General features: G+C 46.9%; 1 protein-coding gene across 1 annotated transcript in view; it reads right to left on the reverse strand.

Annotated features, from left to right (window-relative positions):
• Positions 1-3,802: 3,802 nt before the first annotated feature.
• The window catches only part of POLR3B (RNA polymerase III subunit B), a 105,082-nt gene continuing 94,350 nt past the window's right edge, over positions 3,803-14,534 (reverse strand). The window contains exons 26-28 of the mRNA XM_032346510.1: positions 12,333-12,446; positions 10,557-10,730; positions 3,803-5,391 (exon numbers count right to left, since the gene is read on the reverse strand). Of these exons, the coding sequence (XP_032202401.1) occupies positions 5,262-5,391; positions 10,557-10,730; positions 12,333-12,446 (418 nt within the window). The 3' untranslated portion in view covers positions 3,803-5,261. The remainder of the gene's footprint in view (positions 5,392-10,556; positions 10,731-12,332; positions 12,447-14,534) is intronic.

Genomic DNA, 14,534 nt, shown 5'->3' on the forward strand with positions numbered 1-14,534 from the left:
CTCCAAGATCTGTCATCATTCTTTCAACTGCAGAGGACATTCTCATTCCGGGTTCTTCAGAGACGGGGCTCGAGGACGTCACTGTATCACGTACAGTGAACCGAACCTTCACTCACGTTCTGTTCAGAACGTGAATGTCAACTTCACCCCGGCATCCAATACGAAAGAATGTGGATCCATCATGTTTTAATTTATACAAACTGTTCCTTGCCTCCAATAACGTGAATGATTGGGAGTTCACCAGACTTAAACTTTATTGAGCATGGAACGAGGGCTAATACTTTAACTCCTTTGACCACGGTCCGAGATTTGAGACTTGGGAGGGAAAATGGGAGTTTTGGGTTGTTCTGAAACTTTCTGCCATGACATCCTGGTCACAGTGAATCTGATTTGCTGAAGCAAATCTCTTAATTGCTCCTGGGGCCCATATCTGAGATCCAAATTGGTAGCTTGGTCTTGGCAACGAACAGTATACACTTCCGGATTGCCACCAGTTTTTTGGGTTTTTTTTTTCCCTCTCCATTCGAAAATGGCCTAAACTTAAAGCTTGACTCTAATTTCCCACCAGCCTTGGCCCTGCAGGACCGATGTAGTAAAACTCCAAGTTTTGCTCAGCAAATGAAATAAACTGTTTTCAAGAACATATGGAGTAAATATGGACGGTAAAGAGGTGCTACTTTTACAAGTCACTTTTCCGACCATCCGTTTCACAAATTATTTACAGGTCTCTCCGAAACTGGCTTCTCTGTTACTCCGCCGGCCGAGGGGCGGATGGGCCCAGCCACCAGCCCTAACGTGCCCTCATGTGACTCATTACTGCAAATAAAGGTGTTGGCCCCAAATGCTCCAAAGCAGCTGAAAACTATCCCATTATGTAGCACCCAATCAAGGCCTTTTTCTTCTCTTTTCTTTTTTTAAACCCTTTTCTTGACTCTCACCACATGGAAGCGTTTTGAGAACCGGTTCTGAGGGCTCCATGAAGCTATTCTGGGACTCCCGTGCCGACGACAGGCCTCGCTTTGATGTCTGCGGTGAATGGCTGTTCTGGGGACGTGCGTTCTCTGATCTCTCACCCTCCTGCTTTCCTATCACCGCCCGAGCAAGGCGGCTTTCTCGAATAACAGCCTGTGCAAAGCCCTGCAGTTTCTGCACGTGGTCCTAGCTTCTGACCTCCTTCCAAAGCAAGCCCAGCGCCTGCCTGTCCTCCTTCCCAGCGAAGCGGCCGAGGGTAAGGCCCGTCCTTGAGGTGCCGGCAGGAGAATGGTATTAGCCACGGAAGCGTGGCAAACGTGGGTGAACACCTGTTGGGGGCCGGGCACTGTGCCGAGCCCTTTAGATGTGTCATCTCACTGAGTCTTAAAAACGGCCCTAGGTGCAAGCACGGTTATCACTCCCATTTTGAAGACGAGAGAACAACTAAAGCGAAGACAGAATATTCTACCTGGGGTGACAGAGGTACTCAGTGAAGAGAGAAACACTGGTTTAGAACCCGTATTCTTTAAAAAAAAAACTCAATGTATAACATACTCAGAAAAATGAAAAATCCTGAGTGTATACAGCCTAGTGAATTTGCATAAAAAAACACACCCATGTAACCAGTAACTCAAGCTCCGCCTGCCCCCGGCAAAATACCAGCAGCACACCCTTCCGGCCCCGTCAGTAGCCACCCACTTTGCACAGGGAACGGTTATCATGACTTCTTAGATCTTAAGATTAGTTTTGCCTCTTTTCAAACTTAAATGGAACCAATACAGTAGGTAGTGTATTTCTTCTTTTTCTTTTTACCCAGTATTACAGTTGTGAGATCGATCTATGATAGTGTAAGTTTTTTCATCGTGGTCTACAGTGTTCCATGCTGTGAACATAACACGATTTATCCTATTATTAAGGGGCAGGGGGTATTTATAAATTGGGGCCACCACAAATAATGCTGTGAGAAGCACCGGGGACACGTGTGGGTACACTTGTGCTGGGCTTACATACACCTAGGAGTGGACCCCCGCTAGGTATGTTCAGCTTGAACAGATACTTCGAGCATTTCAACCTGTGCATTACTCTAGTTGCCAAATGCCTTAAGGGGTATTACAGTCTGAACTGTATCCCTCCAAAACTCATACGTTGAAGCCCCCAATTTCCAACATGACTGTTTTAGAGACAGGTCCTTTAAGGGGGTAGTTTGTGTTAAATGAGGTTACAAGGAGCCCTAATCTGACAGGCCGGGCATCCTTTCAAGGAGTGGAAGAGACACCAGCGCTCGCCCGCCTTCCTCGCACACACCAAGGAAAGGCTGTGTGAGGACACGGTGGAAAGGTGACCGTCTGCTGCCAGGAAGGAACGGAGTCCTCACCAGAAAGCAAACCTGTCAGCACCCGGATCTTGGTTTTCAAGCCCGCGGAACTGTGAGGAAATAACGCTGTTGTGTGAGCCACCCAGTCTGCAGTGTTCTGTTGTGACAGCCAAGCAGACGAACCAAGGGTAAAAGTGGTGGAGAAGTTGGGCTCACCTCAATGAGCTTTCTTTCTATTTGGGATCTTGGCCTTTCTCGTTCTGGTGTCTTGGCAACTCTGAGCTCAGTTTTGTCTCCCCAGCTCGCTGACTGTGCCAAAACTCAGGTCGGGCTGTGGCCTCTCGGTGGCTTTGGTGTGGCTTTGGTGTGGCTTCTCAGCCTCTCCTCCTTGTGCCACTTCCAACACGGCAAATCCTTGAGGGGGAAAACGGGCTTTGAGGGTGGCCTGAAAAAGTTTACTCTGTCATTACTGAAAATAGAAATCTAATTGGTAGTTGTTAAAACAAGGAACTTACAAATAACTCGACAAAATAAAACTGTAGGACTAACTCAGCAATTCTGGCCACTTTCTATTACAGTATTTCTTAAAGTCAAACACCTATTCAAATGTCCTATCTGCTGGTTTCTGAAATATCGACCTGACGCATTTTTTTCCCACACCCACACTTCCCAGATCTTGCTAACTTAGAGAACTGAGAATTTCCTAGAAGGATAGGCAACTCTCCTCAAAACCATCGAATTGCCTGGAATGCATTTTGAAAAAAAAAAGATGTTTAAGAAGCACAACCATTCAGGGGCACTTGAGTTTAAAAAGAAAAAAAAAAAAAGTCACATTTGGTGAATGAAAAATACAATCATGGATGAGCCCAAACAAAGCACTCAGAGTAAGGAAGCCTGGTCTCGAGGCCCAAGATGTTCCCTCATTAGTGGTGTGGCCCTGGGGGCCAGCCACGTGGTGCTTCCATTTCTGCAGCCGGAGAAAGGGAATATTCCCATTTATGAAGTGTTTCCACGTCTCTGTAGCACAGGTGACCTGTGCCTCAGGAGCTCCCTCAGCCTCACCGGGCTGAATTCCTAGCCCTGACTGTCGGCTCCTTCACTGGGTTAGGAGCTCTGGGTGGGGACCCTGTCCTGCTCTCTTTCTATCCTCAGTACAGAGCAGGTACAGAATGATCAACGTGGCAGGCCTCATAGCTTCTTCCCACTCCGGCCCTCCAGGTGTGCACCGGCCGTCCCCCTCCCCAGCAAAGTGGGTCGGTGGGGTTGTCCTGGGATGGGAAATAGCCAAAACCCCTTGAATAGCCCATGTGGTGCAGAACAGTGTCCAGTAGTGCAATCCTTAGGCCCATCAATTTTTTTTTTTTTTTTTTTTTAGGGAGAGCAAGAGCAAGTGCACGAAAGGGGGTGGTGGTGAAGTGGGGGGAAGGAGGGGTGGAGGGAAGGGGCAGAGGGAGAGGAAGAATGAGGATCTTGAGCAGACTCCCCGCCCAGCATGGAGCCTGACACGGGGCTCGATCCTACGACCGAGAACATGACCTGAGCCCAAATCCAGAGTTGCACGCTCAACGAACTGAGCCACCCAAGTGTCCCAAGGCACCATCAATTTTAAGAACTAGAAAGGAAGGAACAATCGGCAAAGCCAATTGATCCAGCATTTAAACCCCTCTGCCTCTTTAACAGCTTTCGAGCCCCTGAAATGAACGGAGACATGTGGTAATGAACGAGGAAGGCCTGTTCACCTATGCTATGTCCCTCATTCCTTCTGCTTTTCCTGTTAAGTGCCTAGACTTTTACTTCTGAATTAGAGCTTTTTATTGTGAAGTAAATGAAATGATGTTGAGGTTGAGTTCTCAAGGCAATGACTAGCCTGGCTCCCTGATATCCCTGAATATCCCTCTTTGGGAGAAGTCTCAGGATAGGAGCCTGGTAAATAAAGGCTTTGAAAAAGTTCCTGGTACGTTTACCTTGGTTACATCCAGTTTCTAAATCTTATTCGATACTAGAGTTTGCTTCTCGTTGGCGTCTGATACCTACTGATATTCTGTGAAACACGTCAACGTGACACGCTGGAACTGTAGCCTTAGACCATTACTCCAAGCTCTTCTGACTTATTTTACAGACAATCTTTAATACAAGTCATTCTCCGCCTTTAGGGTAGAGCAATTAAGAACAAGTTAGAGTTAAAAGTGAAGAAGGTCATCAGATTAAAAAGAAAATGCATAGCTAACATCCTGGCAGGAATGGAAGGGACCAAAACAAACAAACAAAAAATCACAAAGCACCATGGAATTATTTTCAGATGTTCAACAAGTCTTACTGCATGGCCTGCCTGTGGAGGTTCCAAAGAGAAGCAATCAAGTCCGTAAGAAACGAGGACATCCTTGGTAAACCTGCTTAGGATGGGAGGAATTTATTGTATCTCACAGTGCCGGGCAGGAAAGCCATCCCTTCATCCGCGGCTCTCGGCTTCCCACGGCGCTCTCCCTTCACGGCCTGCTCCCGTCAGCCACCTCCACAAGGGCCACAGGCCACACCAACCATTCAAAGAGACTCTTCATACCCTTCAGACGTCCGAAGAGTCTTGGCGTTTTGTTAGCGGGGAAGGCACCATGGGGGAATTGAACACCAGATGTCTTTTAAAGGAGGAAGATCTTTCTCATGAGTAGATTTCAAGATACCAGAACAGAAGTAAAAGTTTGCTTCTCTTTTAAGTCACGTCCATTTGTGAAGCACATTCAGCCCAGAAACAGGAAACTGCCTCCTGGTCCGTGTGAGCGGCATGTCTCCCAGAGCCCGAGGCTCACGGCTCAAGGCTGCGTCGTCCGTCCGCAGGGCAAGAAAGCCTCTCCATCTTTCTTTCTTGAGGGGGGCCATCGAGGGAATCAGTCACAGAAGCAGACGGGGTCCTCAATCCCCTGTTTTCCACCGTGTTGACCTCTCAGTGGTTCTCTATAAATGCTGACCTTTTCCGTCTTTACTCATTGTATTTGGACAGTTTTAAGCGGGGGATGATGTTCATGGACTGCAGCTCCTGGAAGAGCAGCTTGCAGGCGTACGGGATGCGGAGGGAGGACACATGGCAGGACGACTTGCAGTAATGGCACCTGAAACCCAAGTCGGCACGTGTCAGAGGGACGATCGCTCGGAAAACAAGGCCTCCGCGCGGCTCCTACCACCATCCTACCCGTTCCGTTCCATCTGTCAGCGTCCAGTCTCGCTATCAAACATGGACATACGTGCCCCCCACCGCCCACCCCCCAAAAAGCAGCATCCAAGGGAGGCAAAGGAAAAAGCAAAACAACTATCGCTCCTGCAGGTTTAAAAGCACACAGTTTTAACTACTTACTCCCATTTTCTAGACCTCTTGAAAATGCAAAACACCTGCCCATTTACTTGTTCTGACTGAGGCCCAGAAATCTAAGCCAACTCCAAGTTACTCAGATTTAGATTTTCTCAATGTCGAAAATTTGTATAATCAATTCCTCTCCATGTATCTGAGAGAAATCTATTATACTATACTGTTCAAGGTAAGACGTTCAACAATTACAATTTGGTCTGTCACTGAGACACTGGAAGTGTGATGGGGGACACGCAGGACTTTCACAGAGAACGTGGTGGCCAACCAAATGCTATTTATTTTTCCAGTGCTCTTCAAGCTTGGTGATTTCTACAAGTAGGAGAAGCCACTGTACTTACAATATGTTCCCCTGGTGTGCATATATTGTCATTTAGTTCCTACAATATCCCATGCTCCTAACCAATACGTCTACTATTCCAATTAGGATCTTCTTTTCTCTTTTTTCAGGAAGAGCAAACCTAGGTCTTCATCAGTGTCCACAACTCATGAAGAGTCCCCGGGGCAGAAGTAAACAATCCTCCCAGGTTTCAGACCCAAACAGGACCTCACCCTACACCTCAAGAACCTGGGGCAGCTGAGACTTGGGTGGAAAACTAGTCAACAGCGGGGGTGAAGGAGTTCAAGAGGAACACCAACCGGGGCTTAGAAAGTTCCAAGCCGAGTGGGGACCAGAGGGGAAGGCCAGTGTGGAGGGCAGTAAGACAGCATGTGTAACAGCGTAAATGTGCACGAATGTGCGACAAAAGTGGCAAAGATGAGTGTAAGAGAATGTTCACACTGTTTAGAACAGCACAAAACGGGAGACTGCTGAGAGCCAGGAGGGAACTGGTCCTGTGATGATAAGATGTTTATGCAGAAGAATGCTGTGCAGCCATTAAACGTGATGATGTAGACCTGTATTTATTGAAATAAGGTGTCTGAGACACACTGTGGAGTGAAAAAAGAAGTTTGCTTAATGGCCTGGCCCCAGGAGGTCCTCAGATGGGTTCCCGTAAATATATGAAGCCCCCAAAGTCATATATAATGAGATTTTTTTGTGTGTGAATATGTATTTCCATTTTGCTGCTATTACCAGAATTTCAAAGAGTTCATTATTAAAGAAAGAAAAAACAACCTGGGGGTGGGAGGAGGTTATGTTACATAACTAACTACTGGGCAAACAGATGTCTCAAAAAGAGTCACTAAAATGTGAACAGTGGTCACCTCTGGGTGATGAGAATTAATGTGATGATTTATATTTTTCTTTTTTTTTTCCTTTAAATAACTTTGAATACTTTATAAAAGTGCAGGGATCATTTTTGAAATCAGCAAAATCAAGCCTTTGTTATTTTAGAAAAGAAAAGCACGAAGAGTTTGAGCGTGGTGGTGAATGACACTATAGATGTGAATGTCCTGAGAAGGGATCGGGGAAAAGAGGAGCCGGCACAGCCCCGCATGCGCGGTGTGGTGGTCCCCACGACGGGAGGCCTGCAGGAGCCGAGGACACACGGGCAGTGCTCGATCCCATCAACAATCACAGTCCTAGCCACACAGTAAAGGACTTCTTCCTGGAAGACTGTACCTCAAGACCTCGCTAAAGCATTATCATTTAAGAACTATGTTTTTAATGTGCTTGGTTGACCTAATTTATTCAGGAATCATGTTTGTGCTTTAATTAAATTGGAGAATGGTTTTACCGGAAGCAACTTCTTGCTGATTCTATGTTATTCTGTGACTTTAATCCAAGCTTACTGAAGGTTTCACAATCCAGGAAGCCCACTGACCTTCTCTATTATTAAACATTTCTCGACCATTTAAAATGTTCTAACACATTATTATACATGCATACATATGTATGCATATATAACACACATATAAATGATGAGCTATTACATTATCTCACCCTGTGTCTGAATGATTTCAAAAGAAACTTGACCCAACAACAATAAAATAAACTGACTTTTTAGGGCAAAGACAGCAAAAGGAGGCAGCTGTGGCTTTACATGAGAAATGACTGTCCAGTAAAATGTTCTCTATGAGCTAATTATCTTAATAGGGATCTTCTTTTCTCTGCAGTTTTCCTTCCGGACCTCTCTTTTGTGACTTATGCCCTTCATGTCTCCTGCACAACAACAGTCTTGCTGTAAACATCCCCATAGCAATGCCTTACTAATGTGCAAATCACTGACAAAAGGCCAGTTTCAAGGTTCTGAACTGCTCTAATTACTCAGCCTCCATTGTGCTGTTCATTAAAGAGCCACTTCCTCCCACACACGCCTGTGCTCCCTCCCACACGGCCCGGCGCACACGCCCAGGTAATGATGGCAAAGGACGGCATCATTATGCTCCTCTACCGAGAGCCGCACAAGGAGACTGCTAGACTACCAGGCTGGATTAGGATTTTTTTCTGTTGGCAACAAGGGTATGAGCAGGCCACTCAAAACCAGACACAGTACAGCCAGGTCGGTTTAATTACAGTAAAGATCCTTAAACCATGTAACCTGATTTAGCCCTCTTTCAAAGGATTTCAAACACAATACACACAGAACACACGAGCTTCAAAATCAGGTACTGCCATCACACGATCTCTAAATGAGACAGAAATGAAGTAGGAAAAAAGCTATGAATGCAACAATCATATTGAGATCGATTACTGCTTTCATTGGTTTCCCTGAATATTCAGCAAAACAGAGGGGAACATTTTCAATGTCCGTGAGTGAATCTGGTCTACTGCTTTCTCTCTCTCCCTTTTGGGGAGGCACAGGAGAAAATGCAGGGGAGATGGAGAAGAAAAGGAAATCCATTTTAAGTTTCATCATCCCTATTTTTAATAAAATGACTCTTCTGTATCATCTTTTCAAAGTAAATGACTTAAAAATCCTTGTGCCAAATTTGAAGATGCAGGCACAGTGGCACTGGTCCCAGGCACCTTCCTCTTACAGTTGCGTGGCTGCTGTGTGACACAGCCAGGACAATAAAGGGCAAAATCAATATGCATTTCAAAAGGCGAACAGACATCTCCGAATTGAAACCCCCAGCCCGGTCCCTGACATAAGAAAGCCAGGCTAATGCTTAGAATTACGTCACCTACCTCCGCAACCTTATGAAAGAAAGGCACTGCGAATGGCCACCTCTCATCTTTGTTTTTATTATTATTATTATTATTATTTTAAAGATTTTATTTACTTATTTGACAGAGAGAGAGAGATCACAAGTAGGCAGAGGCAGGCAGGGAGAGAAGGGGAAGCAGGCTCCCCACTGAGCAGAGAGCCTGATGCGGGGCTCAATCCCAGGACCCTGAGATCATGACCCGAGCCGAAGGCAGAGGCTCAACCTACTGAGACACCCAGGCGCCCCTCGTCTTTGTTTTTAAATGAAAGGATTTCTTCACAGCCAAGTCTCATCACCTCTTCTACACTAAAACCCATAAAGTCATGGGCTCAAAGGCTTTGTTATATACCAAGCAAGGTATACACTCTATTCTAAGATGCCCACTTACTTTCTTGATCTGCTTTATTCAACCATGGAACTGGAGACTTAGGACGACAGGGAGCTGGGACTCTCACTGGAAGGAGGCTTTGAGGGGAGACGCAGTGGGGAAAAGGTGGCTCAGGCAGCCCTCAAATTCTCGCAAGGGTAGCTCATCTGCACCTAATTCGATCCTCCGGGGGATGGTGCCTCCCTAGGGGAAGGGCGCTGGGAGTGCAGGGGAAGGGTGACCAGGGAGTAGAGGCTATTTCCTGTCCCTGCAGCCCCTGCTTCAGACCTTGTTAGACCTCATCTCCTGTAGAAAGTAAGTGCAGCCTGGCCAGCTACAGGCCCTCCTGCCTCCAGGGTAAGTCAGGGCCCCAGAAATGACGACCCTCAGCAGAGGAGCCCTTCCTTGGAGGTAGGGTGGAATGCTTACAAGGAGAGGTGCTCCTCCCCCACAAACCAAACCAACAAATATGGAGCTTTACCTTTTAGGCTGGCCTTTGTGTACTGAACTCCCCACAGAAATTGTAAGCTTTATGACTTACACAATTTACCTACTAGTAATCCTCCATACACAGGGTTAGTGTCGTCTGGCAATTATCTGTTACTAAGTATCTACCAGGTCCCAAGCAGAGAAGCAGGGGGAAAACAAGGCAAATGCAGTTAGAATGACCTAGAAGAGAAGAGCCCTGTGAGCATCCATTCATCTGCCTTGTTCTCCACTGTATTCTGGAGCCTAGAACAGTGTCTGGCACTTAGCAGATTCTTAGAAATTGTTTGTTGAGTGAATGACTGGGACAGACCTTGTCTCCACTATGATGCAATTCACAGTCGGAGTGTAAAGCCGCTTGCTGTGCAGACAGAGCACAGTTAAGGGGTCAGGATACCAGGTCCTCGTCCTAGATCTGCACCAACTTCCTATATGTCCTGTGGCAGCATACAAAGCTCTTGGGATTTGAGGTTAAATAACGGCATTCAACCCAATGTTTTCAAAAAGGTTTCTAGTTACTAATGATGTACTGTATGTTAGCTAATTGGACATAATAAAAAAAAAAATCAGACCTCACTTGAGATTAAGTCTGTCAAAAAAAATAAGTAACTTTGTATTTCTTTGATTATTATTGAGGTTGAAAAAAAAGTTTCTAGTTACAAAACGCTCTACTTCTTATACCTAACAATGAATTTGCTAGTAATTTTTCAAAGGTGAACAGTGAAATAAAAGGTGTTCGAGATAATCTGAAAAAGAAAAAGTCCGTGCTCCTTGGGTATTTAAACTCCAGTGGTGTAGAAAGCAGAACATTAGGCAGATGAACTAAACGGGTATACAGAAAATCCCCAATTCCAGGAATGTGTGGATGGCGAAGGCTGGAGAGTATGTGGGTATGATCCAGGGTCACCTCGTGGGCTGTGATTTAAGAGGCAAGGTGTGTGTATGAGAGACATATGGTATCCACTTACCAGCCAGAATACCCCAGAAGTCCACACTGCCCACAGACATCAACCTCAAAGGCATCACTTGAAATCATTAGTCTCTCCAGTAAAAGCATGCTGGCTCCGTAACCGATTAAGCAGTCACGTTCCATTTCTCCAAGACGCAAACCGCCATCACGAGATCGACCCTCCGTGGGCTGCCTTTGAAACAAATCCGACAAATGTGCTGTTACTAGATTAAACCGACAAAGGGGCAGCATCCCGTGCTGGCTATGAACACAGGGCTGGATTCAAATCACTTACTGGTCAGGGACCTGGAGCCAGGCCGCCCAGCCTGCCCCTGGGCTGCATTTGTAAATTGTAAAATTTAAGGCTCCCAAAGAGCCTCCCTACTTGTTGCTCCTGTTATTAAGTGGTAATAATAAATGATTACTATTACCTGATGTAACAATAAATCTTTCCCCTCAAACCTAACCCCAGTAGGGTCTCACTGCTGGGCTCACCAGTGCCTTGAGGATCTTGACTTCTCTTCCCTCTTCTGCAGTGTGGAGCACATGTATGTCTACCATTTCAACAGGCACGTGTGTTTGCTCAGTTTTAAGTGGTCACGGGACTGAGTCATCTACACCTCTCCCTTGGTTTTGAAAAAAGTAAACTGGGATGCCTGCCACTTCATGCCTACCCTTCCCCTGTACCGGAACATCTGAGCCAGGATCAGCGGAGCAGGGAGGGAACGGACTATTTCTGGAGCATCCCCCAGGGATCGGCACTATACACGTTCTGTATTTGAACACTGGAGATTCCCCAGAATGCTGTGAAGTGGGCATTATTGTTGCCACTTCATGTCTTAGAAAACCGAAGCCGCAAGAAGCTAAGTGATCTGTCCAAGGCTCACGGTAAGCCACGAGGTGGAGGGGAGCTCACATCTGTGTCTGTCTGGCTCCGAGGCCCATGTTCCCCAACCTTGGCACAAAGCCCCCACTGAGCTGGGTAATTCTCTGCAGTGGGTGCTGCCCAGTGCCCTGTAGGGTATTCAGCAGCATTCCTGGCCTCCACCCACCAGATGGCAGTAGCCCCCTCCCCACCCCCCCAAGCTGTGACATCCCAAGATGCCTTTGGACATTGTCAAATGTCCCCTGGAAGACAAAACTGCTAGTGGTTGAGAACGACTATCCTGAACTATTCTTCTCCAACTGAAAAATGTAGTAATAAGAACATGTGACACTTAGCATTTGTCATTCCCTTTCCAACAATTATACCCACGCATTCATCAACATGTAGACACTGGGCTTGGAGCTGAGAACACCCTGGTCAATGCGGCCCACGTGGACCTCCCGGAGCTTATTCAGATATGCGTGCAGGTACGGGTGCCTTCTGCTCCAATAACAGAAGTTTTAAAAAATGACAGCTGTGCTTGGGTTCCCAAATAATGTATGCATGGGTTTTCTGTGTACACCCGGGAGCACGAAGATGTACCCACGTGTACATATGTGGTGGGGACGTAAGTGTGTCTACGTTCTGACTTACGACCCTTTTTGAATGAGCCCGCATTCGTAAACAGTAGTCAGGCGACCATGGGCAAGACCTGGGACGGGCCTCCTGTGCCTGTGGAATGATTTTTAATTGGTTGCTACTGTTTCATGCCTAGCCAGACATAAAGGATTTTTGTCAATGCCTAACACTTCAAATTTTGACATCTCAGGGAAACGGAAACTTTGCTGAGTCTCCTTATTGCTGTATCTGGGGGATGCAAGGTAGACTCGAATGCATTCGAAATTCTTTCTATAAATGCTTTTCTCTTACCTAGTAAGAACAGCTCGTGGTCCCCGGGCCCGGGCGTGCATCTTATCCAGCACCATGTGCTTCAGTTTCTGATAATACACGGGGCCAAAATAGATGTAGGCTTCCAAGGGCTCGCTGAAAGAAAGGTCAGAGTTTTGAGCTAAGAAACCAGGTTTGGGCTAACAAGAGACAGCCTTCTCCAGGACCCCTCCCTGGCAGGGCCTTGTTTGTTTCAGAACAGGCTTATGAATGAATGAGAGAGAAGGATTTTTGGTCACTGAATAGAAAGGCTACATCTGAAAACAGAAAAACACCACGGATACACTAGAAGACACCCTGTTTACTTAAGAAATAAAAACTTAGATAGGTGGTGAGAATGTATCTGTAGAACGGTCCTTCCTTCACGGCTCCCGCCCTAGTCAGGCCGCTGTCCTTTCTCACCTGGAGCCCTGCAGACTCTCTTCTGGCTGCTCTCCCTGCTTCCGCTCCTAGCCCTCAACAATCTGTCTTTCACAGGACAAACCAGAGCGATTCCTTCTAAAATGTAAATCATAGCAGGGTCTTCTTCTGCTCTAAATTCCCAAAGGTTTCCTACCACACTCAGAATCTGTGTCACCCAAATTTTGATCACAGCCATAAGGTCTCGTGTAGTCTGGTTCCTGCCCAGCTGTGACTCCTGCCCTGTTCCCTTGCCCCACTGCTCATTCTACTCCAGTAACACCAGTCTCTTCATTGCTCCTCAAATGGAGCAAGCCTGTCTGCCTCAGGGCCTTTGCACTTCCTGTTTTTTGAAATATTCTTCCACCAGGTATTCACACGGCTATCAAACATTTCACCTCCTCACAGACCTCCCTGTGAGATGAGTTCTCTCTCATCCCCCCATCACCGAGCCCCCACGCTGTCTCAGCTCTCATCTTTGTCTTATTTTCTTCAGAGCACTTGCCACCACTTGATATTTTAACACACAGTTATTATTTCCCTGATTATTGCCCATTTCCCCAGTGGAAGCAAACTCCTCAGGGTAAGCATTTTGTCTCCAGCACTAGCGACCCTGCCTGGCTCTGACTGGTGCTCGTATAGGTCTGTTAAAACACAGCGGACTCAATGAACCAAAAACTGTAGTAAGAATTGTAAAAGACAGTGACTATTTCACAGCTTTGACAGAAGAAACCTTTCTCCTTTAGTCTGGAGCAACAGCGGGCAGGGGATTCCTGCCTCTAAAAAAATCTACCTGCCCCGGAAAATCCTCAAAAGTAAGGAGGAATCTGCCCTGTGCCATTTAGTCCATAAACTATCCAGGGAGCGACACACCATCCTGCCTCTTTTTTTTAAGAGGAAGGAATAGGCCCAGCGGGTCAGGGATGTTAATCAGAGCTGGTGAGCAGTGCAGGGAATCCGGGGCCCTCCCTGGCTCACACGCAGTGTGTTTGGGCCACGGCATGAAGCACGAGAGTTGGGAGCAAAGGCAGGGAGCAACACAGCAGAGGTGCACAGAACCACTTGGTCCCTGCTTGCCTGCCTCCTCTTACACCACGCTAGCAACACCCGCACAGGAGCTTGCGGCCTTCAAGCCACTGTGCTGGCTTCCAGACAGCCAGATTCGTGGAAGACACAGAGCGGAGTGCAAGGCACAATGGACGGGGTGTTGGGAGACACGGGTCCTGTCCCAGCTCTGTCACGCAGTCATTACGTGACCTTTTTATCCCAGTTTTCCTAGTTGTACAACAAGAAGGTCAGACCAAGGTTCTTCCCAGCTCTGATCATCGAGGATTCCAATCCTTCTCAGTATGGCTGCTCCTGGTACAATCTAGGGAACTCTGCCCCCTAATGCCATCCCATCGACCACTGAAGACAGCCACGTGCCATTTTCTCTCCTAGTTATACTCAAGAATTTGGCACGGGTTTGTGAAGCTGGTAGGTGAATGTGTTGGCAAGCCCTCTGGGAAACTTTCAGCTGACAAGCTAAACTCAGGTTTCTCAAACTCTGCCACTGAGATCATTGGCAAAGGCGTGAGAACAGCAGCGGGCAGAGGAAGGGGGTGGAGACAGAACGCGAAGCTATCTGCGGGAAGCAGAGCATGACCCGTTCGTTCAAATCTTTCAGTGAAATTACGTTCAGAAGGCCAGCCAAATCCATTCACTGGTTCTGCACATCTTCTGGTCAACTTTTGCGTTATTTCTGGGTGCGGAGTGAAGACCGAGACTATCAGTTTCGCCACGACA

Source organism: Mustela erminea, chromosome 6 (assembly GCF_009829155.1).
Source record: "Mustela erminea isolate mMusErm1 chromosome 6, mMusErm1.Pri, whole genome shotgun sequence".
Classification (NCBI taxonomy): Eukaryota; Metazoa; Chordata; class Mammalia; order Carnivora; family Mustelidae; genus Mustela; species Mustela erminea.